The 2293-nt window shown below is 54.3% G+C and overlaps 1 protein-coding gene across 1 annotated transcript; it reads right to left on the reverse strand.

The window, feature by feature from the left end:
• Positions 1-304: 304 nt before the first annotated feature.
• Positions 305-2224, reverse strand: LOC112114164 (N-acetyllactosaminide beta-1,3-N-acetylglucosaminyltransferase 2-like). Its single transcript, XM_026650459.2, has one exon. The coding sequence runs from the start codon at positions 2211-2213 to the stop codon at positions 1023-1025; it is 1191 nt and encodes a 396-aa protein (XP_026506244.1). The 5' UTR covers positions 2214-2224; the 3' UTR covers positions 305-1022.
• Positions 2225-2293: the final 69 nt, after the last annotated feature.

Here is a 2293-nt window from a genome sequence, read left to right on the forward strand (position 1 = left end):
CAGGGTGAGAGAAAACACTCCCCAGCAGCCCGATTCTGTCCAGCAGGAGGCAACGACACACAGAGACACGCAATACATTGCAGCCAGCACAATTCATGGACAACGCTGTAGTTATTGTGTAGCATAATTTACCTGCTGCAAGAAGCACCGTGTACAGTTTGTGTTGCGGCCCATTTTCGACCTAAGCAGCTAGTCAAATTTCAGGACTCCGGGAATGTTCCAGTGAAGAGGAGAAATTGCTGATACTCAGGTATTTCTTTGATGCACTCTTGTTTATTTATAAGAAATGTACACAAAGCCCTGATTCTCTGAATGCAGGAGGAACCAAGAACAAAATGAGAGGATTTCTGCACGTTACCAATTAACTGCATAAAAAATGACCCTTTCAGTTGCAACTCAATAGTCTAAATCCAAATTTTACAGCTGAGAGAGCCGTCTCCTTCTGATACACCCCTGGGATAAGTCTGTGCACCACAGCCCCTAGTTCCATGCTGGGGTCAGCACTGACTGCGACAGGAGAGCACCCTCTACTGACCCCCCATCCTGCTCCCTGCAGCAAAGAACCCCCTAGTGTCACACTGGGGCATTGGGGGGAGCACTTACTGTGAGGGGAGTGCCCCCTACTGAGCCGTTCATCCCTCAGGCATGGCGGCAGCAGCAGCTTCCCTAGCCTTCTCTGGATATGTATCTGGGCTGCATGAGAAACTCAATCTCTGCTTAGTCAGCAGGAGGCACTGTGGGGTGGTCACCCCTGGGCTAAGCAGCAGCACTGTAGCCAGCTGTCAAGGACTAAGATGGCAGCCTCGGATTCAGAGCCGAGCCTCCAGAGTAGCAGCAGTTCTTGAAGTCTGCATGAGGGAGATGTAGCCACACCTCAACGGGGAAATATCCTCCAGGAGGCAAAGATGGCCTCCAAAGAACACTGGCCAACCAGTCAGCCAAGATGTTCACTAAGGAAAGCTAGAAAACCAAGATGGCCACAAAGAAAAGTAGACAAACCAACATGGCCACCACCATGGGGTCTAGCAGGCCAAAGCAGGGTCATGCAGGCCTCGCCACAGCCGGATGATATCCTGGGGTGTCCTGTGATCCACCATGATGAGTTCCTTGTAAGCACACAAGTCCTCCTGTCCCTCAGCCTCCATGTTGAAGGTCCAAAAACCAGGGTGGTTCTGTGGTACCAGCGCCAGTTCTCTCAGGCAGATCCCCAGGTAGATGTTGTCGATGGGGAAGAGGGGCAAGTGGCACGAGGCCTCGTGGAGCCGGGTGGCCACATCCCGTGAGCAAAGGATCCCTCCACCCCCCACATAGGGTGGGTAGGTGCCCTGATAGAAGGACTCAGGGACATAGTACTTGTGTTTGCAGTCATGGACTGGGGCAGCATCCTGGATGACATGGCCAGCAAAGAGGCCCCGGCGAGTGACAGCGTCAAAGCTCCCAGCGTAAGCCATCAGGGTGTCCACCCTAACAAAGACATCATCATCCCCCAGGAAGATCAACTCCACACTGGGGCAGTGGCCCCGCAGCCACCCTAGGAACAGGATGTCCTTTAGGCTGAGATTGTAGAAGGTATCCTGGAAGTCCCAAAGCAGGAGATCCCTGTTTTTCCATCTCTCCAGCTCTAGAAGCGCCTCCAGATCTGGATGCCCGTCCCCTGAGCCCTGCCTGCCCAACAGGAAGAGCGTCTGCACTGTCACATTCCTCACTAGCCCCGTTCGGCCCCATGTCTGCCGGATGGCTTGACGTCGGTCAAAGTTGGCCATCTGGGACCTAACAGCCACTAGCAGTTGGGTCCCATTTGGGCAGGCCTCATCATCTGCTGGCCCAACTAGCAGCGGGTAGTCCCTGCAGTGCATGGAGAGGACGAAAGCCTGAAGGTGGCTAGGGTAGGAGGAGAAATCTACCAGCCTCTGGGAGGCTTCATGGAAGCTCTCTCCACACGTCCCTGGCAGTGTGAGGTTGAACTGGGCTGTGGCGTTCCTCAGTATGGGGTTTTCCAGCCGGTCCATGTAGAGCAGCAACAGGTCCCAGAGGGGAAGGCCATGGAGGTCCCTGTGCTGCCACAGCCTCAAATGGCCCCCAATGAAAGCTGATCTCCCTGAAGCCTGCAGACTGAGCGGCCTCCTTGAGAGCGTCACTACAGTGTAGACTATCACATTGGCGACAAAAACGCAGGACAGCCAGACATAAGCTTTGATGTAGCGGAGCTTCATGGTGTGTATGCGGGGGTGCTGTGGAGCAGGGAAGGGAAGGGGTTAGAGGGTACATCCCAATTGCATTTGAGGCACCTCCC

Source organism: Terrapene carolina, unplaced genomic scaffold (genome assembly GCF_002925995.2).
Source record: "Terrapene carolina triunguis isolate 2854851 unplaced genomic scaffold, T_m_triunguis-2.0 Scaffold89, whole genome shotgun sequence".
NCBI classification, from domain to species: domain Eukaryota; kingdom Metazoa; phylum Chordata; order Testudines; family Emydidae; genus Terrapene; species Terrapene triunguis.